Here is a 25,350-nt window from a genome sequence, read left to right on the forward strand (position 1 = left end):
TCCTAAGTGATAACAAGTGATTAATGATTTGATATCACTCAGAATAATGAATGGCTTTTGTTGCATTCTACATTCTTTCTCCAGCAATAAGTATAACACAGTTATTGATATAAAAGCTGTCATGAATATAATTCTATAATCTTTCATTAAGATACCTATATTACTTTAGTGTCACTTGCTTTTTTCTTTACCGTTAAATATATGTTAAATTGAGAACAGTTCAATGTTACTGGAAACCTCACAGAAAGAAACCAAAACTTGAAGTAATGGATTAGCAGTCAACTAAAGTATTTGGTTAAATCAGTATATTTTATCTGCCTGATGGCTTTAAAGAATAACTGGACCATTATTTAAGGATTTACTTAGTAATATTTTAATGAGATTTCTCAACTTACCAGCAGTATACCTGGATTTAGTCTCTCCTTTATTCACATGGCGCCTAACATGTCCTAGCATATCAGTTCTTCTGGTGATTGTTGCTGAACAAATGATACAATGATAATGGGCGCCCATTTTATTGGATATCTATCAGAGAATTTAATTTAAATAAGTTACTAAGATAATGAAATACAAGTGTAAGTTTGCAAATGTTAGTGTGTCTTGGGTATAGAAGATAATATTAATTTTGTCATGTGACTCTGAAAGGATCTTAACTTCCTTACTTATATTTACATATGCTTTTTAATCTTACTTTATAATAGGCCACAAGTTTAGTTTCCTAGTTTTCCCCATTCATTATAATCAGCACATAATTATACTAGTGCTGCTACCTCCTATTTACTTGGGACCTTAGAGCAAGTAGAGAATAAGCAGCATTACACAGGGCTCCTTATCATACTATTGTTATCATATGCAGAATACCTTGGATTGATTGATGGTTTAGGCACCATCTTGACTACTGTTCACAGAACACTTTTTTCTTAACACTTTATTGTTTTTAGTGACTCAAAAGAAAAATTAATAATGAGGGCTCAATAAGCTAATATCCGTTCAGGATAGTGTCACTAAAAAATGTTATAGTTTGTAGAGCTTGTATTCCCCTTAGGTCAAATATATACTAAAAATAAACACATGTATTTTTTAAAGTTATTAAGATTTCAGAAAGTTTCTTGATTCTGTCAAATTGAACTTAAAAGGAAGAACTTGGAGAGGATTAATATGAAATCGAAACATACTAAGATATTTACTAAATCACAGAAATTGAAGGTCCTAATCCATGATCAAAATTTATTTAAACAAAAAAAATTACTAAGTTCTCCATTCCAAAATTAGTAAATGGGTTAATTTTCATTTTAAACATATGAGAGCAATTTATCTAACTGAAATTAAACACTATAAAATGAGAAGTTCAATACAGCAATCCTTTTTTCCATACATTTCATATATGTAGTATATGATCATCCGAAAGGACTCAGATACAGAATTTCAAAGTAAACCACATTGCTGAACACACACATCTTGGTTTTAAAGTAAGTAAAAATTGCTCTTTCTTTACAGAGGACTAAATGTAAAAACAAAAAACATAATATCTGGTTACCTGTTCTCCAATAATGTTTGGTTTCACTGGCCGACAAGGTAAGTGACAGATACACATCCTGTAACCTAGAATGGAGGTTCATTAAATGTTCAATTATCATTAAAAATTATAAACAAATTTTATTTTATAAGAATTGGGGGTTAGGTGCAGTGGGTTATGCCTGTAATCCCAGCATTGTGGGAGGCTGAGGTGGGAGGATCCCTTGAGGCCAGGAGCTAGAGACCAGCATCATAGTGAGATCTGTCTCTACAAAAAAATTAAAAAAATTAGCCCGGCCTGCTGGTGCACACCTGTAGTCCTAGCTATTCAGGAGGCTGAGGTGTGAGGACACCTGAGCTCGAGTTCGAGGCTGCAGTGAGCAATGACAGTGCTACTGTGCTCCAGCCTGGGTAAAAGAGTGAGACTTTGTCTCTAAAAAAATAAACAAGGAATTGGGACTATTTTTATATTTGTAGTATCTTAATTACTTCAATGCAATTGCTTTAGCGTACACGTTTATATATGAGCTGTGCATGTGTATATATGTATACATACACACAAATACAAGAGGATTCAGGTTCAAATTCTAGTTCTGCTGTGACTGTTTTATTTTTGGATTAGTCATTTAGCTTTTTTGGGACTCAGCTTTACCATTTATTCTCTGCCACTATGACTTTTTCTTAGGCTTCATCATCTTTCCTTCATGCTATATTTGCCATTATACAGACCCTCTTTCATCTATGTTATACCACTATTTTGGTTCTCTTCTTATGCTTCTTAATCATCTTTACAGATCCTCTTTCTTCTCTCATACCCTGAAATGTAGATATTACTTAGGCTTGATTGGCTACATGACTTTTTTTTTCTCATTTCCTTGGTAACTTAAATTCCTTTCATGATTCCAATTATCTCTCCTGTGGGAAGGAATCCCGAGTTATAGCTCTGGTTACTAACTCATTTCTAGAAAGCCAGATCCGCATTTCCAATTGCCTATTAAGGAAATATAACTGAACATCTGGTCAGCATCTTGACAACCTACTTGTCAAGACTAAATTGATCATTTCCTCTTAAACCAGGTCTCTTTACTGTTTTTCTTTATTTGAAAGATAATGCCTTACAATCGCTCCTAACTCAAAGCCTGTAAGTTATTTCTAACTCCTTTCTTCTTATACCATTTCTTACTTGTGTATGTTGAAGTACCCCAGGAGTTAGCCCTGTATGAGTTCTTTATTCCATCAATATGTACTCCTATAGTTAGCTCATCTAGTCTCATGGCTTTAAATACCATCTATATTCTGACAACTCGCAAATTAGTATCTCTAGCCCCAACCTCTCCCCAAAACTCCAGATCCATATAGCTTATAGGTTACTTGACATCTCCACTTAAATGCATCTCAACCTTTACATGCCTAAGTCTCTGGTCCGGGCCTTCTTTCTCACACCTGGTCCTAATGTAATGTTCTCCGAATGATTAAAGGCCAAATCCATTTTTCTAGTTGCTCAAGTTCCAAACCCAAGCATTCCTGGCTCTCTTTCTCTTATATCTCACATCCATTCTTTCAGCAGATCTTGTTGCTTCTACCTCCAACATACTTGTCAACTACTTTGAAGCCTGCTCACTAAGACAAAAACTATCATAGCTTCACTATCTACCTGATCAATATCATGTGAAAGAACCCAACAATCTAACATACACAAGAGAACCATATCCGTCAGTAAGCAAAGACATATCACAAATCATTTAAGAAAAGAGAATAACTTGGAGGAGGCAGACCAAACCTAAAGGCTAAACAATGACCTAAATAAAGAATATGAAACAGATTTTTTAAATTAAGACCTTTATTTTTCGAGAAAAAAGTCAATTATTATTTGCTATATATTTTTATATAAAATTAGACTTAAAAGACAGGATGGCCCCTGAATTAGTCTAATTCCCTTTTCTCTAAGTGACTAGTGATAATCTTTTACTAGTTCTACTAACAAAATAGTTCAGGCACAGTTCTGGCTTCTTTTCTGGGTCTCTTACTAACTGTTTCATCCAGTTTGGTTGAAGTGCCAGACAACCATATTTAACAATTTGTATGCTCACATAATCATGTATAAATATACATGTTTAAGATTACTATTTAGGAGTTTTTTTTGAGGAAGGATTTTTTGTTTTATCCAAATGGAATATTATAAAATCTTCCCTGTACATTGCTGTTTCCACTAGTTTACTGTGGAAATACTGCTAAGTTAGCTGGTATGTACTCTTTTCAATGGCTGCATAATATTTCATGGTATGCATATACCATAATTTATTGACCATCTCCTTATTTTAATTCTAAGCTTTTGTTACTAAGTATGTGCTGCAATGAATGTCCTTTTATATCTGTCCTTGCCTGTTGATTCTATTGCTTCTAGGGCACTCCCAGGAGAGAAAATGCCTGGTGGATGGATATGTATATTTTAAATTTTAAAAGATGTTGCCAGATCTTTTAGCAAAAATGCTATAATTCATGTAATTCATTATCTCAGAATCTAGGAAGTCTTTTAACTTGAAAAGATCTTGTTTTCTGTCCTTTAACTTTTTATTTCATTGAGTCCTCTTATTAAATTTATTTCCCCAAATTGTGTCATTTTTGCCATTATTATAATTGGTGCTTTTTTTCTAATTTCCATTTATCTAGAGAAAGGCCACGATTTCTGAATATTTACCTTATATCCCACTACCATTCTGAATACTCTTAACTCCAGTAGCTTTTTTAAGCCATCGGCAGAAAAAGAGATGTTACCATGTCTTTTACAATATTCACATGAATTAGTTTATTTTCTTATTTTACTACATTTACTATACCTTCAAAAGTAAGTGTAAAATAGTAGTATTTTTACTATAAAAGGAAAAGTATAACTTACCAAAACATTGTTCACTAAGTAACATGGACTCCCCAAGGTCAAACAGAGTACTCAGGACAGAAAAGATGCTTAATGAATGTTTGCTGAACTAAACTACTTGTGTCATGTGTATCTATTGCCTATAGAGCTATATGGTCTTTTATTAAATATGTTAGAAGTGAGGACACTAAATCTCTCATAATTTCAAACTCAAAATATTTGATTATGTTCACAATAAAATTCCAATACCGGTAACAAATATTAAATTTCGTGCACATTACTTTTTTACACACATAAAAATACTAACCTTCAAATTCAACTGAGACTTTCCAGTGTAAATTCTGAAGGTGACGACGAAGCTTATGGCTATGACAAGCTCTGAATTTTTCCTTAGGGCACAAAGGACAAGCCTGCTTATTTCCTTAAAAAGAAAAAAGAATCCATAAATTACAGAATACACTAGTTATTAATGCCTAGATTCAGCTACAAAAGAGCTAACAAGGGGCTCTGCCTCCCACTTCTTAAAGTCTTTCTTAACTTTAGGGGGAAGTCATTGTCCCTGAACCAGGAGGTAGTTAATGATAATTATTGTAGCAAATGACCAGTGATTTTTTTTTTACCCTAAACTCTCTCTGTGGCTATCTGATGCCCTTATTGCTACTGAGAAGAGAGAGGTTGAGGATGTGGGAAACTGTATGACATCCTTCCAGCAAAACTGCCTGCCACAGAGAGCATCACTCTGTACTTTGGACAGGGGAAAGGATGGCAGTTACCACACTCCCAGAAAAACATGTGCTGAGCAGACAGCACCAGTACCTGCTATGTATTCCTCTACTAATCTGCAGCAACAAAACTGTTAACGTGAAGTTAGGAAGAAGGAGGTGGAAGGAGTAGATGGGATCCAACACAATTGCTGTTGTGAGACTGGGGGCATGGTTAGAACTACTGCATCCAACACTGAATTTAAGTCCTTCTTCTTCAAAATAGAAGTCTTATTTTATTAGAAATGTAAGTTGGGCGTGGTAGCTCATGCCTGTAATCTCAGCACTTTGGGAGGCTGAGGTGGGAAGATTGCTTGAGGTCAGGAGTTTGACAGCAGCCTGGGCAACACAGCAAACTGCTATCTCTAAAAAACCCTATTTCTAAACAAAAACAAAAACAGCCAGGTGTGGTGGCATGCCCCTGTAGTCCCAGCTACTCAGAAAGTTGAAGGAGAATCGCTTGAGCTCAGCAGTTTGAGGTTGTAGTGAGCTATGATGACACCATTGCAAACTATACCCCAAGCAACAGAGTGAGAACCTGTCTCAAAAAAACCGAAAAACCCCAAACAAACAAAAAAGAAATGTAATGTAGCTCAAATAAAAACTTTGACAAATACTGTATGACCCAGGCACAGTGGCGCATGCCTATAGTTCTAGCTAGTTGGGAAGCTAAGCTAGGAAGATCGCTTGAGGCCAGCAGTTCGAGGCTGTAGTGTGCTTTGATCACGCCTGTGAATAGCCACTATACTCCAACATGGGCAACGTAGCGAGATCCTACCTCAAAAACAAAAAAGGCGACTAAAAAAGAAGGAAAAAAATTCCATTTACTTTTCTGCAGAGCATGTTTCATGGTAAAAAAAAAAAAGTGTATGAAAGGATTAAAAGCTCAAATTCACGTTTAAAGCAATAAAATATAGAGCAATAATCAAAAACTCATTTAATAATTTTTAATTCAACAAATATCTTTCACATATGGCACAATACGGTATAGGCACAATTTATCTTTTTATATATACTGCCTACTTCAAAAAAATCATAAAGTGATCTTAAGGATGGAAACCAGCACTAAGTATACCAGAGCAGAAAGAGAGGAGCTTGGGCCATTGACAACATCGTGAAACTCTTATACCAGCTCTAAATTGCCTATCTTGGGATTTCTTTTACATGAAAGAATATTAACCTCTATATTATTGAAGACACCGGTTTTTTTGGATCTCTGTTACTTGTAGCCATATGCAATTCCTAACTTTAGAATACACAGCTCTTAGACATCCATGAGTTTATAATTTTCTTGAGGAGTTATAAAATAATTTATTCCCATAGCACCTTTGCACATAGAAGGGTATCAATTTCCTGAATAAAAATTTTTATTTTACTACTGTCCTAGTTCATTAGGAAGAAACAAGTCTATTCTTAGCAAACTGTTTTCACAAACTGAAAGACGGTAAACTATTAGAAATTAAACAAAAACATGGAAATACCTGCATCAAGATTATCTGAGCTCAATGAATTGGCAGAGTCAAAATCCCCTTCAGTTACAAAAGCTAATTTCTCTAGATCAGCGAGCTGCCTTTGAATTGAGAAGTGTCTCTCTGAAAGGAAAGTTTAAAAGTTAGAAGATTATGCGTTAACAATTTGTATTGTAGTTCCATTTTTATTTTATCACATCACACAGTTTACAATTTTATTTTCTGCAATATAGTCTCCTAGTACCTAGATGGGGAATACTGGCCACAATTCAGTTTACAAAATAACAAGTGTGCTTCAGAATGCAAAAAGTTGGGGGAAAACACCCCACTGAATAACTTTACGGCTTTACAATTTTATCTAATTAGTCAACATAATTTTACAAAAAATGTTTCCACCCTGTACAAAATGACAAAGAAGGAAATACAGGCCAGTTTCCTGTCTTCAAAGAACTTTCAATCAGGTGGGAGAGATTAATACATTAGCTTCTAACTATAATACAAGGTAGCATGAAATGAACAGTAGAGGTAGGAGGTAATATGATGCAGGCGTACAGAGGAAGGAGTAATTCTAAGAAGTGACTTTGAGAACATCTTTACTGAAGTGCCATTTGATTGAGACTAATTGAGATTTGGTGACTGGACTTATAAATTCAAATAACCTCATAAACAAAGGCATGTGGTATAAAATATATAGCTGCCTCTACCCTACCCTTGGCTGGAATGTAATGTGTTTGGGGGTGTGGAGTGGGAAGAAAAAAATGTAGCCAAAAATGTATTACAGATCACAGAAGGCATATATTCTATGCAAGTTAGTTTGGACTTCATTCTTCAGGCAATGGTCTTAACAGGTTTTTGAAGAAGTGAATAATGATAAGATTTGAATGCATTTCAGGAAGGTTTCTCTGGCAGTAGTACCAAGGATCAGAAAGAAAGGTGAAAAAATTAGGGGAAGGTACAGAAGATCAGAAGGTAAAAGAAGAAACAACGGAATTTGGGATGTGAGGAATAAGGATGAAAGATAAAATCAAACAGGATTCTAAGATTTTGAGTTTTTATGGGTGAGAATAATGGTACCATTACTAAAGAAGAGAAAAGAAATCCTTTTGGCAGAAAGGAAGAAGAAAGAGAAAAGGAAATTTAATTTTTGACGTAGTGTGTTTGATGCACTGTTGGTAGAGTATTCTGTAATAATGCCCAGTAGGCAGTTGACAATTTGTTTTTGGAGCTCAGGAGGATTATGGAGATACAAATCATAAGTAAAACACTTTAGGTGAAACTATGAGAATGAGTAAGAAAGCCTATGAAGAAAGTGTGAAAAAGAGAAGGAAATAGTCAAGACCCAGTCCTACCTACTTATGACTGATTTCAAATGACTACACTACTATCTAAAATTAATTTAAAAATGTGATTAATACATATTTTAATTCTAATTCATTTCAGATTTCTTAATCATTACGTATTTGTCCCCGTAATGCATTTTCAGGTTTCTTGAACATTACACATTCTTCATATTAAATACTTCTAAATTTGAGAACACATGAATAAGTATATTCTTGATTAGGTTGGGAGGATACATTCCTCAAAGCTGCTGAATCCACTACTGATTAATATAAACAGATACAATCTGGAAGTGAGGTATGAAGTGATGTAGGTATTTATAATAGAAGTTGGTTCAAAAGAATAAGGAAGGTAGATTATGAAAGAATAAATGGTAAGGAAAATCAAAATAATGCAGAAGCCAAGGAAGAAGAGTCTATAAAAGAGAAATGCTCAACATTAAGTATCACAAACAGTTGTAGAGATCAAGAAAAGGCTACTGAATTTAGTATGTAGCAAGTCTCTGGTGGACCTTTAAGAAAGTAGGCTCAGTGGTACTTGGGAATAGAAATGGGATTGGAAGAAAGAAAATATAGAAAAATCAGTGTAGATTATTTTTCCAAGAAGTTTGGCAGTATAAACAAGGAGATGAATGGGATTGCAACTTGGGTTTTTTTTTCCTTTTTAAGGATGGAGAGATTGAATATGTATGTATCCCAAAAGAAAGGAACATTTACAAAGTGGGGGCCTATATATATAACACTAGGAGAACTGACAGGTAAAGATCCAAAGAGATAGGAGATGATGGGATAAACCACAAGGCTCTCTAATATTCATTATGTTCTTAGGTTAAAATTCTTGACACTGCCACCTTCCTGCCTATGCCTCTCTGAGCTGCACTGTCATTTCACCTGTTCACCTATAATTTGTATCCTTGTTTGTCTCCCCCACAAATAAGCAATAAGGCGGCAGGGGCTATGCCTTGTTCATCTTTCTGATGGCCAAGTGCCTAGCACAGTAATTTGCACACAGAAGGCACTAAAATTTGTTAAGTAATAATTTTAAAAAATCATTAGACTTTTTGGATGCAGTAGAATATTGTGTCAATAGTTTTGGAATCCAATTCAGCACTATCAGACACTCCTGTTCAAATTTATTAAAAGATAATTTTTCACCTTATTTTTAAAGAGCAAAAACAAAGAACAGCAAACATTATATTGGTTTACTTCTTATACTAGATATTCTTCAAATGAGTTATGATGAGATTTAATTTCCATAATCAGGCAAAACTTTTTCCTATTTGATCAAAAACATTTAATTGCTAGATCAAATAGTAGTATTCAGGAAATGAATCCATGTGTACAAACCAACCTATCTAATTGGTAACCATAAATGCTTTTGGTTTCCATAGTTCAAAGATCTGTATATACGAAAACAAGATAAAGAGCACTACATAAAGATGTACTTATTGAAATTATTCTAACTATTAAATAGTACAAAATAAGAGAAAGGTAAGTTAGAGAATTAAAAATCCTGTGGTTCCAGTATTAAAGAAAACTCTCAAAGATCTGTCTAAAAATTCATGATATGCCTATAAATACCTCTGAAATCATTTTCTGGTTCAAGATAGTAGGTATCAGAATCTGTGTTTGAATCACTCAACCTGCTTTTCATAACACACCAACAATCAAGAAGTCAACAGGCAAACCTCTTGTTAAATCAGATGAGTCCAAGATGTTAGGAGGGTCTTTTACAACTTCTGTTACTTTTTCCTCAATTTTCAATTCTATTTCAGACTGGACATCTTCATCTTGCCTAGTTATGACTGGCTTCAAAGGACTGACTAGACCATCTAAAAATAGTTTTTTAATGTGATTAATATATATTTTAGTTTTAATGCATTTCATGTTTCTCAATTATTACATATTTGTCCCATTAATGCATTTTCAGGCTTCTCAAACAGTATACATTCTTCAAATTATGTATTTGTAAATTTTTGAATATATGAATAAATCTTTCCAAATTATATTTAACATAATTTTGCTGGTGGGGAGGTGAAGAAAGTATGCATTCCCTAAAGCTGCTGAACCACTTTTAACTAATACAAACAGATAAACAGATAAAATCTGGAAGTGAGGTAGGAGGCTACTTAGGAGAGTTTAATACCATCATCCCCCTCCCGAACCACTGTAGTTGTGGCAAAGAAATAATTGGCCTTATTTTGCACCTATAAGCTCTGATCTTTTATGATGAGGAGTGGCCTACTTGAGGCATACTCACTTTGTCTTTCCTGATCAGCCCTACTCTTAAATCTATAATAATTTTTAGTTGTTTCAAAATCGTAAAATAATATTAGACTACAACTATCCAAGTATTTTATAAACATTAAACTCAAAACTAGTCTGGAAGTAGGAAAGACGATGGATTAACTTAAGATATTTTAAGTTACAATTCAGAAACAGCATAGAAGTCAATTTATGGACCACAAAATAATTTGTTAAAAGAACTTCGTTAAATCTTTCTTACACTTTACACTTAAAAATGTTCAGAAGATCCTTAAGAATTACTTATCAATCTTTTATATTCCAATATGGTCAATAAACTATTACTTAGAAAACATGCAAGCACATCAGAAGCACAATAATATGGGTTATTAATTTTCAACAGTCAAGTTCCTCTGGAATAGAGTATAAAACTCAATTTATGTATGGGGGAAGACATCCATAAATTTAGTCGATTGTTTGCTAAACTATTCATCAGTCTCAAATTCTTTTTGGAAGCAAGCTGCTAAAGAAAATGAAATAACGAGAAAAACCCATCTCTTTGTGTACGTCGAAGCAGAAAAGCTAGTTGACAGTCATGGTTTCTAAATCTTGGCAGCCAGGATCTACTAGTATCGTAAACAGGTTGCCTCAGTTGCAATGTCACATTTGAAAGGACATAGGTTAACGATGGCTGACTGGGTTGAGAGGGAACTACCAAATTAGGTGTAACTTCCTATTTTTGTACCATAAAAAGACCTCCTTTATCCAAGAAGCCCTTAACTGCATTATTTCCTTCCATCTGCAGCACCCCTGGCCTTCACATACCCTTCACCGCGACGTCCTCAGGCTCACGGAGATGCTTTCTCCCATCCCGTACGCCTGCTTTACCCGCTACCCGGCCCCTCCTCCCTCCCTTCATTTCCCTAAACCTGACTTTGCTCATAAAAACCATCCCGGTGGAGAAGGGCCTCCCCTGCTTCCCAGCAAGGCGCACTTTCTCGCTTCTCCTGCGGCAGACAGAGCTGGCCTCCTGCACTTACTGCTTTCAGCCTCCTCGGGGGCAGACGCTAGGGACGGGGACAAGGCCGGAGCCGGGGCCGGGGCAGGGGCAGGGGCTGGAGCCGAGGCCGGAGTCGGAGCCGAGTCCAGAGCCGAATCCGGGGCCGGAGCTGGGACCCGAGCCGAGTCCGGGGCCGGGGTCGGGACCTGGACCTGGGCCACCTCCACCTCCTCCTTCTCCGGGGATAGCAGTGCCTCCTCCGCCATATTCTCCATAGTTACCGCCTCCGTGCCAGGCCCGCCCGGGGACCAACAGGGGGCTCACGGCGGCGTGAGAGAACTGACGTGAACGCCCACTGGGCTGGATCCAAGGACTAGGAAGACAAATGGGGAGGGCGGGACGCGTGCAACAGACAAAAGGTGAAGAACCAGTGACCAAATCCTGCTAGTAAAAAAATAGGAAGCCAGAGGCAGCGATTCCAGGTCCCCGTCCGCTTCCCTTTCCCCGAGGCATTACGACGCCACCACAGACTGCGCAGAAGCGCACTGGGGACGGCGTCCAATGGGGTAAGAGGATTCCGTCTCCGCGGTGCGCCTCCTTTCCACCCGTCCGCCGCCGCCGCCGCACAGAGCAAGACTACAATGCCCAGGGTGCACCGCGCCGCCTGGGGCGGGGCCGGAGTTCCAAGTCCTCGGGGGAAGCGAACACCAATCTAAACAAACGCCCCGGAGCGTTCGGGTCCAGGCGGGACCCGAGCGCGGAACTACATTTCCCAGCGGGCATCGGGGTCGGGGGTCCTTTCCCGTTGCCTGGGCCTCCGGAGTCGCCGCCGCCGGGGGTGCCGAGGAGGTAGGAAGTGGGGGGCGCGGTGACGTTTCTGCCGGGCAGGGTTCCCCCCTTCCCCTGCCCCAAATACCCGAGTGGGCGGCCGGCCGGCCCCACTGGGGACTCAGGAGTCACTCGAGCGTGGGCGGGGCGGCTCTGGGCTGACCCGAGTTGAGCCGGCTCGATGGAGGGCGAGGCTGTGGCCCGGCCTGCCTCCCGGGTTGCCCGCGGCCCTCGCCCAGTGTAGACGGGTTCCCGTGGAGCTGGCGGTGGGCTGCGGCGGTTTCCCAGCCGCGGACGAGCTTGCCCGGCTGGGCCGCTGACTTGGGGTTGGGGCTCTGCTCTTTCGTTCGCACCCTCACCCGCACCGCACCTCAATACTCTTACCTTGGGTTTTTTGTTTGTTTGTTTTTTTGCTTTAGCCTTCAATATTGCCTGTATCGGTAGCGCTGCGGTGTGGCTGTAAGCGTCCGGTGGGTGGAATTGTTCTTTTGCCCTGTTTTGCCTTGTTTTTAGGCTGATAACAACCAGAGCTCAGAGGGTGTTGAGCTTCGGGGCACTTGATTATTGCGTTTTACGTTCTCCAAGGCATGTGCCAGTGAGTCCGCCGTCCCCGGCACTTCTCTCCGCTTCACTCTCCGGGCCTGCTTGGCACTCAAGCCTCTCTTGTTCTTTTCTCTTTCTCTCTTTCTCTCTCTCTCTCTATCCTTTTTTTACCGTGAAAAAACCGCCTGGGGCAGCGAGAGGGGAAAACTTGAGATTTCTGGCCGCCCTGCTTGGAGCTGGTCCGAATGTTACAGGCCCGGGGGACGAAGAGGGAAGCCCACTTTAGTCTCAGGTACAATACTCTCACTTCCATTCGGGTTTCTTAGTTAATAAAACTGATAAATACCTGTCTTCTTGGTCTGTGTATTTCCCACTTGTTTCAGAACCCAGGGGAGAGATAGCATACTTAGTTGGCACTTTGAAACTCTTGACTAGAAGTTAGCCTTCGCTTCCTCCCATCCTAGTTAGGAAGTATATCTAGAGGATTTTATTTTTTTTACCCTCTCCCCGGTTTAAGCGAAACATTATCCCCATGAAGCTTCTGTGAATTATAATCTGAAAAGCCATTTTAATGACCCCCCCCAACTACTACTATTCCCAGATGTATAGTTGACTGATTGCTTAACAGTCAATTAAAAATGGGACAATAACACTGATTATAATTTATAGAAATGCTAACTATATCTGTGTATCATCCAAGAATGATTGATTTTTTTGTTTCTAAAAGACTAGATGGTTCACCTGAAAGCTAGATTCAATATGTTTACCTCATCATTTAATACCAGCTGGAAACCAGAAGATGAGAAGGGTTAGATTTAGCATGTGGATTCCATGGGAATTCTACTAAGAATTTCTATGAATGGCTCTTGCTCTTGAGACATTCTAAAGAGGGAATCTTTAAAGTTTGAGGAATTATATTAATGGAATGTATTACTCATCTATTGCTGCTGCATAAGTTATCCCAAAATGTAGTGACTTACAACAACAGTAAACATTTATTACCTCACAGTTTCTGTGGGTCAGGAACTCAGAAATGGCTTTCTTGCTGGGTCTGGCTCTGGATCTCTCATGAAGTTTCGGTGAAGATATCTGCCAGGGCTACTGCCACGTCAAGGCTTAGAGATCAGCTACAGGATTAGTTTCAAAGGTAGCTCACTCACATGCCTGGCAGTTGGTTCTGGTTGTTGGCAGGAGGCCTCAGTTCTTCGCTGGTGGGCCTTTCCATGGGCTGTTTGTCTTCATGGCTGGTTTTCACTAGAATGAGCAATCCAAGACAGAGCAAGGCAGAAGCCTTGATGTCTTATATGATTTAGCCATGTACCACCATGTAGCAATATCCTATTGGCTGCATAGGTCAGCCCTATTCATTTTGGGAGCAGACTACATAAGAGCGTGATTACCAAGCAGCAGGAAACATCTGGAGCCATCTTAGAGACTGGCTAGCACAGGAATTCTCCCCTAATTTAGTTTGTTTTGATTTGCATAGAATATGAGTTTACACTAAGTTAGATATAAAACATTTGTCATAGTAAATGTATAAATGTTTCTCCTTAGTCCACAATCTGCAGTGTACTTTTTCAACGTGTCTTGTAGGTAAGAGTTTTAAATTAGCACTATTTTGTATTGAAAGCAACATTATCATCAGACCAGCATGGATCAGTTTAAATTATAAAAGTAATGTTATAACCAGTTATCTCTAAGCAATGCATTTTGTGGAAATTCTTTTTTTTTTTTTTTTGAGACAGAGTCTTGCTTTATTGCCTGGGCTAGAGTGAGTGCTGTGGCGTCAGCCTAGCTCACAGCAACCTCAAACTCCTGGGCTTAAGTGATCCTACTGCCTCAGCCTCCCGAGTAGCTGGGCTTACAGGCATGCGCCACCATGCCCGGCTAATTTTTTTCTATATATATCTATATACAGATATATATAAATGTATATTTTTTAGTTGACCAGGTAATTTCTATTTTTTTTAGTAGAGACGGGTTCTCGCTCTTGGTCAGGCTGATCTTGAACTCCTACCTCGAGCGATCCACCCGCCTCGGCCTCCCAGAGTGCTAGGATTCCAGGCGTGAGCCACCATGCCCGGCCTTGGAAATTCTTATATTTTCTTGTGCCTTTTCCCCCCTAAGGAATGGAATCTTTGGAACAAGAAAGGGAAAAGATAGTTACTACTTCGGAAGCTCAACTGTGAATTCAACTATTACCATAAACTATCTTACAAAGCAAAATTTCTTGGTAATTTAGAATCTGTTCTTAGAAGTCTGTGTTGAACAGTCATTTAATAATTTTTGTTAATTTTCTGTTAGCTATTGGCATTTTTTCTCTTCATATTCATCAAAGCATTCTAAAAGTTTGAGTTAGTATAATTGATCATTCTTTTGTAGAACTTCACTTACTCTGATTGTGGTTTACCACAAATAATTGGAATTGCTTGGTTTCTAGCCTTTGTTATGTTCATAGTCTCTTTTTTTCTTTTTCTTTCTTTCTTTTTTTTTTTTTTTTCCAGACAGAGTCTCACTTTGTTGCCATGGCTGGAGTGAGTGCTGTGGCATCAGCCTAGCTCACAGCAACCTCAAACTCCTGGGCTCAAGTGATCCTCCTGTCTCAGCCTCCTGAGTAGCTGGGACTACAGGCGTGAGCCACCATGCCCAGCTAATTTTTTGTTTCTATTTTTAGTTGACTGGCTAATTTTTTTATTTTTATTTTTAGTAGAGACGGGGTCTTACTCTTGCTCAGGCTGATCTCAGACTCCTGACGTCAAGCAGTCCTCCTGCCTTGGCCTTCCAGAGTGCTAGGATTACAGGAGTGAGCCACCGCACCTGGCCTGTTATGTTCATAGTCTCAATATATGTCACTATCAGTGATTAACTCTATTTTAGGGCTTTGTTTCTACTTCCCTTTTATATCTTCCCACCCCAACAGACCTAGTGATATTGCCAATTTCTAGTCACTGTGTCCCAACACAGGATACTGCTGGGGCACACTAACTTGATACTGTTTATAAACATAGGGTGTGGTCATGTTTGTGTTATTGGTTTTTTTTTTTTTCCTGTCATCAGCTAACAGTATTGACTTGGTCCAGAGCAGGGCTGGAAAATTGAACTAGTATAGGAAGTGACAGAGGAACTGCAATGAGCAAGAATTGGAAGCAGATCAGAATGAAAGAGTGAATATTCTGAGGAAGAAGAATTCTCTTATTCATTCAGCGGACATCTATAAGCACCTTACAAATTTTTAATATAGCATACTCTTCAAGTAGCCCAGGTTCTAGTAGAAAGACAACCACGTAAGCAAGTATTTACTTAGACCCTGCTATGTACCTCCCTGTGCAAGGTATTTTTTACATCCATTGTTTATTTGAGTCCTCAAAAATCCTTTGAGACAGGTTATCTATTTTACATATCATGGAACTGGGGATCAAAAAATGTATAGGATTTATCCAAAGTCTTATTCACTGATGACAGAGGGTGTGTTGGGAAAAATGAAAACTTAAGAGTAATTGGTATTGAAATGTGGATGAGGTGCAATATAGCATGTTGGGGTAGCTTAGAAATGTTAGGGTGGCCTAGGGATATTGCTGGCCTAGGAACCCCTGCGGACGTGACAGTCTGCATGAGTGTGGCTGGTTTCCAAATGGTAAGGACATTCCAAGGGCAGGAGGAACTGCCAACAGTACCTCACCTGGGGTGGAAAACTGCTCTAGGACTGCTATTAGGAGCGTCCAACCCACTGGAAAACTAGCCTGGCCACAATTCTAAATTTATGTTCCTGTTTAGTTTTAGGCTAGAAATAGCTTTGCTGAGATCAATGTGCATCTGGATATCTTAATCTGTGTAGTAATCTTTATAGCCTGGTTGTATAACATATACCTGATTGTTATAATCGTTATGAAAATCTTTAGAGTTTGTTTGCTTGTGGAATATCTTTAAAACATGTTTAATTGTATGATTCATGATGATCTTTTGTTTGAGATGAATAAATACGAGTGAGGAATTACTCTCTACTCCAGGGACTCTGGGTCTGGAAAGCCTTGAGTCCCCTGACCCCACTCTTTCTCCTCTGTTGTCTCTCTTTTTATTCTTGGGCGACACCCTGTTTTCAGCCCTGTCAGCTGGGGAACTCCCGGCAGTAGCAGTCCTGCAGACAGTTGAAAATGGTGATCTGATGCTTAAGTGAGGTCAGGGTTCAAGGCGTAGTTTCACAGTCATTCCTGAAAAGGCAATAGATGAAGCTGGAGGAGGTGAATAGATCATTATGAAGGAGAATGTAAGTAAGTGACGAAAGGTGGAACAATGAGAGAATCTTGTCGGCTTGGGAATAGTTAAAAAATGGGAATCATTTTGTAAAATTTCAATCTTTATATAACTGGAAGAAGAAAAATTTCTAATGTATATTAAAAAACTATAATATATTTCTTTTCTTGTCTTTTTTTTTCTTTTTTATTCTTTTCTTTTCTTGACAGTCTCATTGTTGTCTGGGCTAGAGTGTAGTGACACAATCATAGCTCACTGCCTCGAACTCCTGGGCTCAAGCGATCCTCCTGCCTCAGCCTCCTGAGTAGCTGGGACTACAGGCATGCACCACTATGCCCGGCTAATTTTTTAATTTTTGTAGAGATGGCGTCTTGCTCTGTTGCCCAGGCTGGTGTCAAAATCCTGCCCTCAGTCCGTCCTCCCAGAGTGCTGGGATTACAGCTGTGAGCCACCATGCCCAGCCATAATATATTTCTAATGTTTATTTTAGCTTTTCAAGATGTTCAGCAAACAATCTTGTGGGAAAAAAGAGAAGTCTTGGAGAAAAGGCACCACTTCATCACCCTGCTGTGGTGAAAAAGTAAGAATTTTGATTACTGACCTAAAGATGCCTCTTTTAAACAATTTATTGTTGTGTAATGAAAAAATATACCTCATGATTATGAGTTATGTAAACATTTTGTTCTGCCCAGCTGACCTAGGAGAAATCCTTTGGTTTTCCTGTTCTTTATTTGGATTATTTTATTTCTCACAACTCTGTGAGGGTAGGTGTTAATGTTATTATCCCAATTACATAGATGAAGGAACTGAGGCTTAGAGGTAATTTGCTTAGGTATTCCTGACTTCCATTCTAAGTCCCCAAATCCTCTCATTGATAGCAATAACTCACCATTGGACCATTTTCCACATTTTCTCCCTTTTCCATTTCCTCAGCATTGGCTAGGATTGAACTTTCTTCAGTCAGAGTGGCTAACACTATGTGAGGGAGGCCAATAGCAGGAAAGACATACTTACCATGTTCCTTTCTCTATAACTGTTAGCACATTGCCTTAAGAAGTGTTTTGGGAGATGAAATTTAGGATATCTTATTAATTGAGCTGTGTATTTGTCTCCAGGAAAAAGACTGCAATGTGATTTGATGTAACCAAAGCAAACAAACAAAAACCATATAATCAATTTTAATATATGCTTTCTGAATAGTCTATATAGTTCATCATCAGAATTAGATAGTATTTGTGCTATAAAACTGTGCAAGATGAGAGACTAATCTGGCAAAGGTGAATATTCACTAAAGAAGTAGTTCTTTGGTAGCAGGTTAGTTTATAAGACTTTTTCATGACCTGGATGAAGTATTCCACATATCATTGCACTTTTTGGTATTTATTTCTTGCTTGTTAACTTTATGATTGCTAATTTGGTCTCCTAAGTACAGTGATGATTGGAAAGGGGACTTGTAGCATGGCCATACGGTACTCTGTACTATTTATATACCCCCCCCATTTGCCATTAATAATTGGCATGCTGTTTGCAATTCTCTCTCATTCCCTCTTTTTAAAATCTTTTATGTGTATAAATTTAAGGGGTACAAGTGCAGTGTTGTTACATGATACATTGCATAGTGGTGAATTCTGGGCTAGTTTAACCTGAAAGTGTACTTTGTACCCATTAAGTAATTTCTCATCCCTTATCCTCCCATCCACAGCTCATACTGACTATCCAGTGACTGTTATTCCCCACTCTATGTCTATGGGTACACATTATTTAGCTCCCACTTAGAAGTAAGAACATGTGATATTTGACTTTCTGTTTCGGAATTGTTTCACTTAAGATGCTGGCCTCCAGTTCCATCCATGTTGCTGCAGAAGACTTGATTTCATTTTTTTTTATTATTTTTCGTTAATCTCTCTCTACTGTCTAGAAGGTCTTTGGTACATGGTAGATGCTCTAAGCAAGTTTGTCCAAGGTGTTTTGAATTCAGAATCTACTGGAAAATGACTGGATATATGTATAGTTTTGCTTTGTAGAAGACTGAACCTCATCATGGCAATGCCACCTCACAGCAACCTCCTCTGAACTGTCAGCTGACCTCCTGCTCTGACATGTGTATCCTGTCTCATCTCTAATTCCTGAACATCGAAGGCTTCTCTATTTCTAGTTGAGTTTTCCTTCCTCTTACCAAAGTTTATGTATCTTCAAACATTGTTTCCCATGAAAGTTCATTATTTAATGGAAATGTTGATTTATAATAATAATGATGAAATAGTGTTGTTTTATACTGTGCTTTGTTTTGTGCTTTCCCCCCTCCGCCAATGGCATTCTTACAACAAGAAAGAGAAAAAAACCTCAGCAAATCCTGCTAGTTCGGCTTACTCTGTAAGATCAAATCCACCAGAAAAGAGAAAATTGGTGAGTGTTTAGATACCATAACCAACTTAAGTTATTTACATTAAAGTTTTTATCTACAGTTAGGGTTCCCCCCCACTACTTTTCCATAATTTTTCCTTTCTATTATACTTACTTAAAAATATATATATATTTTATTTCAGAATATTATGGGGGTTCAAATGTTTAGTATATTGCCTTTGCCCCACCTGAGTCAGAGCTGCAAGCGTGTTCATTCCCCAGACGGTGCGCACCGCACCCATTAGGTGTAAAATATATCCATCCCCTCTCCTCCTCACCTGCCCGACACCCAATGAATGTTACTACCATTTGTGCACATAAGTGTTGATCAATTAATACTTTTTGATAGCCGATAGGAAGAAGACCAATGTTTGGGTTTTTCTTTCTTCTGCCAACGAGAAAGAATTTATTTAGTTCTTTATTTCTTGTGCTGATAGACCTTACCATGTGGTATTAGACGACATGGATTAACATGGATATAAATTTAGAGAGTTTTAAAGTCTTCTAACATACATGGTTATATTTGTCTTTACAATCTCCTTTTGAGATAGCAAAGGCGGGTGTATTGTTTGCATTTTCAGATTTGGAAATTGAAATCCAGAAGGCTAAATGACTTACCCAAGGATACAAAACTGAATACAGCAGCAGAGCCAAGTCCAGAGTTCTTTCCACTTTCACACAAATAATTAGAGATAGTGACAGCAGATTAAACGTATAAAGCCCCTCCATGGGTAATTGGTGAAGTACTTACCATATTGAGGTTGAAGTTATATGTATATACAGGATAGCTACATAGTTGTGTGTGTGTGTGTGTGTGTGTGTGTGTGTGTGTGTGTGTGGAGAGGGGTAATAAGAGAAAGTAGTGAAAGTTCCAAGGATGCAAAATTGTGTTTTTAAGAATTTACTTGTTTATAAAACAGCAACTAAAAGTACTGTTTAAAAAAACAAGAATGTATGTGTTCATTTTCATATAATTAAACTATTTCAATTTATTTTTGTTATATTCACCTTCTTAAAACACACTGATTTCATCACATTTCTTCTCTGATGAAAAATCTTCACTCGCTATTTAGTATGTCATTCAGGGCTCCTTTAAATTTGCTCATACCTTACTATGCAATTTTCTTTTTTTTTTTTTCTTTCCTCTAAGAGTCCTTCTGCCTCTGGCTAGGATGGTTTATTTTATTGCTTCTGAATGTATACCAGTCATCCTCAGCTTCTTAGAATTGCTAAGCATTCTTAGCTAAAAATGCCTTCTTTTTTTCACCCTTATTTTAGTCTTTAGGGTATGTTTTGCCCACCTGTGTTCCTGGGTACCTTTCATCTTTTAGTTGCTCTTTTGAACTCTTTTAGCACTTATAACGATTCTTCTGCTTTGACACTTAGTTATATCCTTATATTTAATATTACGTTATTTGTACATATCCTCAGACTTCTTTCATCTTTAACCTTTTACTTTAAGCTCTTTATGAAGGGACTATATATATCGTATGTGTCCATTACCTTTCTTGTGACTAACCTTGTGTCTTCAGAGTACATAGATAGGATGATAGGTAGAGAGATTCAGACAGATCTGATTTCAAATGATAGCTCTGCTACTGACTTGCTCTGTGACATTGGGGAAGATACCTAGCTCTGTTTTAGCCTTGGGTATTTTATCTGTAAAATGGGGATAATGATAAATCGGTCTCACAAAATTATTAGAAGGATTAAGTGAATTATGTCAGCCTCCTCACTGATATAGCTATGGAAAAAATATTGTCTAACTAAAGTACCAGTGTATACTTTATATTTCCTAAATGATAGGCTTTTTTTTTTAAATTTCAGAAATCAGATCATACAGATATTCTGTACTGTAATACAAAAAGAAGACAAGACCTGAAAAGGTAAATTTCCCCTTTTTCTTATCTTTTTACTTTAGATTTGAAAAATCCTTTATTTGCTTTGATTAGTACTGTTCTGCATGCAGATATCTCTAGCTATATCACAGATTATGATTAGTGACTTTTTTTAATATTACTATAAATTTAAGAAAAAGTTGAGTAGAGTAAAAGTCTATCAAAATGTCAAAACTCTCTCGTGTAAATGACACTCAAATGTAGATTGTTATCTCAAGTGATTTGATTTTGATACATGATTATAAGGTACATAACTTCATTATATATGCTAGTGAAAGAAGTTATGAGGCTAATATAGAAATTTTGGATAAATCATTTTTATATATTACCCGTAAAGAGAATATATTTCTTATTGAATTGATGTGGCTCTAAAACATGTTAATTAACCAAGATGTAGTTACAACTAGAGAACTTGGGGGAATCATGGTAGAAATAATGGAAATTATTTTCTTTAATTTCTGCTTTTTTTCCATATAATTTTCAGAGAATTTTGTGGTAAAAGAATTTGTTTCCACTAAAGGGGACCAATAAGTATAAAATATATAATATGTGCCAAAAGTTGGTAAGATCAAGGTGTCTCTGGAAATAGGGAATTATGGAAAAACAATTAAAATGGCATTAAATATACAAATAAAAGTTCTGCTCCCCAAACAATCTCAGTTAATATCTGCTAAAAACAAAAAACAACAACAAAAATTCAATTTGCCTCTGACTTCAGTTTTTCTTTTGAATCATTTTCTTCTGTTTTCTTGGTGATACTTTGCTTCTGTATCATTCTCTGTTAAAGTATATTCTATCACAAATTTTATGTTATGTTGACTGTCACTTGCTAAACTTTTGAACTAGATTTTTAATGCCTTTTGCACTGAGAGCCTCTTTTTTTTTTTACATTTAAGTTCTAAAAACGCTAACTCAACTTTTCATTAGTTACTTTTTGTTTAAAGGCACATTTTTAAGCCCTTGATCTTACATTCATATATAAGGGTAAAGTGTAAATAGAATTTCGATTGATATTCTATTCCCCTTAGACTTGTCCATATAGTCTTTGGAAGGAAGAAGAAATAATGTTATTGAATTCCTTTGAGACTAGCATTTAAATTTTTCTAAGGAGGCATTGAAGTTCAACTTTGCTTCAGTATTCAAAATCTATTGTATAACTTCAGCCTTTGGAACACTGAATTGTTGAATGCTTACTTCGATAACATTTACCATGCCTGAAACCCATGTGTGATCAGTGTCCATGCCATTGTGTGGGTTACTGTTGTATCTTGGTGGAGTAACAACCTCAGCAGTATGAACAAAGCATGTTGTTAATATCCATATGTTCACTTTCAAACATTGTCAGGTACTCATGATGTAACTTTTAATGAAAATTTTCTTTAGCCAAAGAAAAACTGCATAGAAGATATTTTAGAACTGCCTGGTCATGTATTTATACAAGATATTCAAACAATATAGTAGGAGTTATTATACATTTAAAACATTACTTGGACAAAAGAAAGGCTTAGTACCATGCTTTATAGACATTGATAACAACAGTGCAGGATTTCTAACAAGTATTGGTTGCCTACAGAGAAAGTGGTCCATTTGCTGTTGTTGTTTATTTGTTGGATAAGTAAATTTATTTCCCTCAAGGTTATAAGTCTTCTATGGTATATAGAATCTTCTATAAAAGTCTCCCTATTAATTCAACTCCAGGGAAGGTCTTGAAATTGGTATGCAAATAATAAAAGCTGAGCTGCAGATGGAAAATCAGAGACAATTTTATCTGGGAAGCCAGTTATATTACATCATTACCATAATTTCTGTTCCATGGCTTAAGTATATATAAATATATTAGCAGTGAAAATATAAGCAAAGACAACAATTTTAAGTCTGCTTTCCATATTCAGAAAGTTTTCAATACTCAATGCTTTCAATATTTGGAAAGCATTTCTTCGGTTAGTGAAGGCACAGTTTCATTTTGTGGGATTTCTTTGATAAAAAAGTATATCATTACCATTGACCAAATCTTTAAGTCCAGGAGTTGAAGAGGAGATAAATTTTTTGCCTCAGTTACTATTAGAGAGATAGCAATATTCTATCAGCAGTAACCATTATTGACATAATTAGCCAAAATAATATCTTATTCTTCAGTTGACCTGAATTGAAAGTGAGTATATAATTTAGTATCCTAAATGTGCATTATGATGACCAACAGAGCAATCTTGCAGCTGATAATGTTAAGAAATTATTGTTCCTTCAGTGCCCTATTCTAAAATGTTGGTTACTAAATTTTTAAGTAATTATAATAAATTTTTGACAAAATTGCATATTTATTGTTATATCCCAGGAATTCAGTCTAGGATAGTGATATTTAGCTTCAGCTGAAAGTTGATTTTAACGCTCAATTATTTACAAAGAATAGATATTTGGTACATGTCTTTTATCTGAGAAGACCTCAGAACTTTAATATTTTGGGCTGCAAATATAAAACTGCATTATCTCTGTATGGCATTTGGCAAAACTAATTGGTAAGGGGTAATCTACCTGACTTTTTGCTACTATAAATAATTCCGAATTGAATATCTTTTTATATATTCTTTTAGTTCATTTCTGATTTTTTTCACCTTGGTATAGATTTCAAAAATAGGAATTACTGAGAAGTCAAAGAGTATGAGCATTTTTAGAACTTTTAATTTATATTGTAAAATTCCTTTGTAGAACTGTTATATCATTTTGCATTTATACTAGAAACACATGAGAGGGTCCATTTTACATCCCCTTGTCAGTGTTTAATGTTATTTTAAAATCTTTGCTAATTTGATAGAGGAAACTGGTATGTTGTTGTTATTATTAACATGTCTATGATTACTAAGAAGTCAGACTTCTTAAAAAATGTTTATTAGCTATTCCCTTTTCTCTTTAATTTTCTGTTTATGCCCTATTCTAGAATCTTGGTACTTTTTGATGAGCTTTTAATCTACTAAGGCTAATCAGCTGTCACATATCTAGTAAACACTATTTCTGAGTTCTTTTGATTTTTATTTATTATTAATTTTTTAGTATGCTAACATTTTAAAGTAAATAGTCACATACTGCTAGTGTTTTACTTTGTTGTTTCTCTCACTGTTAAGTTTAGGAAGTTCTCTACTAAGAAATCAGGTAAACATTCCCTTTTTTCCCTTCTGATTTTTAAGGGGTTAATTTGAAATATAGCAATTATGATAATAATAATTATTTTACACTTAAATAATCCATTTGGAATTTATGTTGTCACATATCATCTACAGCTGTAAATTTGTGGGTTTTTTCCCAAATAGCAAACCAATTATACCATTTGTTGAGTAATCCTTTCCACTTCATTTTTAAGTGTAGCCATTTCTGTTTATGAAGTTTAATGTCAGCCCAATTCTGTTATCCCTTACTAAGATGATACAGTGCACCATTTTGGATAATTGAAATGTAACTTAGGTTTCTGTGCTGCTTTACAGATTGAATGTTGAAATTGACATTCCCAAAAAGAGACCAAAAATCAGTTCTTCATCGGAAGGACCTATTAATCTCCAAGAAGCATCATATTCAAATGATCAAATTATTTCACAGAGTCCTTCTTCAAATGAAACTAAAAAAGATATAAGTAAATGTGTAGATTTTAAACTTAAAGATATTAAATTGACAAATGTTAGGAGTAAGATTGACCATGGAATTAAAAACCTTAGCAGTTCTAAGATTGCCAACGATGTGAAACCTAAAGCTGAAAGCCAAGTAAATGACAAGAAATGGCCTCATGTACTTGCTCAGAGGGAGAAGATGAAAGAACTCAAGAAAGAAAGGAACAATAAATTTAGAGACAGTTATGAAAAATACGACTTGGAGAAATGCAAGAGAAATCAACTTTCTCAGGAATATAATTCCAACAAGATAATTAAGGAACACTTCAAATCTAGAAGAAGGAAGGTTACTTTCAAAATCCCAGTAAAATCCTGTGATTCCTTCCAGAAGCTTGTAGAAGAAAATGTCTTCGATTTAGATCTTAGCAAGTCAGAAACTAAGCAGGAAGGAAAAGAATGCCTGGAAAGCTCCCAGATTTCATTAAATTTAACTAGGCACAAAACAGAACATTTATTTTCAGATTCCGCATATAAGCAGACTGTTCATGAGTGGAAAGGAAAACACCATCATGAGCATCAAGAAAGTAATGATTCAAATTCTAGTGAAAACCTAACCCAGGTAAGGTAGTACAA

The 25,350-nt window shown here is 36.9% G+C and overlaps 2 protein-coding genes across 9 annotated transcripts in view; one reads left to right on the forward strand and one right to left on the reverse strand.

Moving 5' to 3' along the window:
- TRMT1L (tRNA methyltransferase 1 like) overlaps nucleotides 1-11,784 on the reverse strand; it is a 34,737-nt gene extending 22,953 nt beyond the window's left edge. The window contains exons 1-6 of one of the 3 annotated variants that reach the window (XM_045536405.1): nucleotides 11,242-11,772; nucleotides 9,646-9,789; nucleotides 6,633-6,743; nucleotides 4,698-4,811; nucleotides 1,538-1,602; nucleotides 396-525 (exon numbers count right to left, since the gene is read on the reverse strand). In XM_045536405.1, coding sequence (XP_045392361.1) covers nucleotides 396-525; nucleotides 1,538-1,602; nucleotides 4,698-4,811; nucleotides 6,633-6,743; nucleotides 9,646-9,789; nucleotides 11,242-11,476 — 799 coding nt within the window. In that variant the 5' untranslated portion in view covers nucleotides 11,477-11,772. Of the gene's footprint in view, nucleotides 1-395; nucleotides 526-1,537; nucleotides 1,603-4,697; nucleotides 4,812-6,632; nucleotides 6,744-9,645; nucleotides 9,790-11,241 lie in introns of all 3 variants that reach the window. The other 2 variants (XM_045536406.1, XM_045536407.1) reach the window with 2 other exon arrangements.
- Nucleotides 11,785-11,846: 62 nt separating this feature from the next.
- SWT1 (SWT1 RNA endoribonuclease homolog) overlaps nucleotides 11,847-25,350 on the forward strand; it is a 72,464-nt gene continuing 58,960 nt past the window's right edge. Inside the window, exons 1-5 of one of the 6 annotated variants that reach the window (XM_045536411.1) lie at nucleotides 11,847-12,050; nucleotides 17,314-17,403; nucleotides 19,152-19,229; nucleotides 21,054-21,112; nucleotides 24,598-25,336. In XM_045536411.1, coding sequence (XP_045392367.1) covers nucleotides 17,323-17,403; nucleotides 19,152-19,229; nucleotides 21,054-21,112; nucleotides 24,598-25,336 — 957 coding nt within the window. In that variant the 5' untranslated portion in view covers nucleotides 11,847-12,050; nucleotides 17,314-17,322. Of the gene's footprint in view, nucleotides 12,051-12,229; nucleotides 12,865-17,313; nucleotides 17,404-19,151; nucleotides 19,230-21,053; nucleotides 21,113-24,169; nucleotides 24,269-24,597; nucleotides 25,337-25,350 lie in introns of those variants that run through there. The other 5 variants (XR_006731107.1, XM_045536410.1, XM_045536409.1 and 2 more) reach the window with 5 other exon arrangements.

Source organism: Lemur catta, chromosome 23 (assembly GCF_020740605.2).
Source record: "Lemur catta isolate mLemCat1 chromosome 23, mLemCat1.pri, whole genome shotgun sequence".
Lineage (NCBI taxonomy): Eukaryota > Metazoa > Chordata > Mammalia > Primates > Lemuridae > Lemur > Lemur catta.